General features: G+C 42.7%; 1 protein-coding gene across 2 annotated transcripts in view; it reads left to right on the top strand.

Annotated features, from left to right (window-relative positions):
* The window catches only part of LOC119592650 (monocarboxylate transporter 12-B-like), an 8,681-nt gene that overhangs the window by 6,613 nt on the left and 1,691 nt on the right, over positions 1-377 (top strand). For both annotated transcript variants that reach the window (XM_037941566.1, XM_037941565.1), the window contains exon 5: positions 130-297. In XM_037941566.1, coding sequence (XP_037797494.1) covers positions 130-278 — 149 coding nt within the window. In that variant the 3' untranslated portion in view covers positions 279-297. The remainder of the gene's footprint in view (positions 1-129; positions 298-377) is intronic.

The following is a 377-nucleotide window of genomic DNA, read 5'->3' as shown; positions in this document are numbered from 1 at the left end:
GATAGATAACTGGATGAGATGAACAAGGGTGGATAATGAAACAAAGACAGACAACTCACAGACTTAGAGAACTAAATAGGAATACAGGGAGATAAAACACACCTCATTACATACCTATGTATTTTCTAGGTCTGATTCGGGACATGAGCCAGAGCTACGCGGTTAGTATGTACGTGCTCTCGGGAATGGCCTTCGTGTGTTCAGTCTTGTGGAGCTTCATGCCAGCGGCCGTCCGGTACGACCAACGCAGAGACAACGAACGGAATGCTGGGGAATGAATGGGGTACATGTTATGAGGTGAAGTATCTCTTCTTGTCGTCCTAACAGTGAATATATGCCTTATTTGTTTGATATATGTAAAAGTATTTTATCATCTT

The sequence above is a fragment of the Penaeus monodon genome, chromosome 30, assembly GCF_015228065.2.
Source record: "Penaeus monodon isolate SGIC_2016 chromosome 30, NSTDA_Pmon_1, whole genome shotgun sequence".
Taxonomy (NCBI): Eukaryota; Metazoa; Arthropoda; class Malacostraca; order Decapoda; family Penaeidae; genus Penaeus; species Penaeus monodon.
The sequence above is the reverse complement of the archived record's forward strand: the minus strand, read 5'-3'. Positions and strand labels throughout refer to the sequence as shown.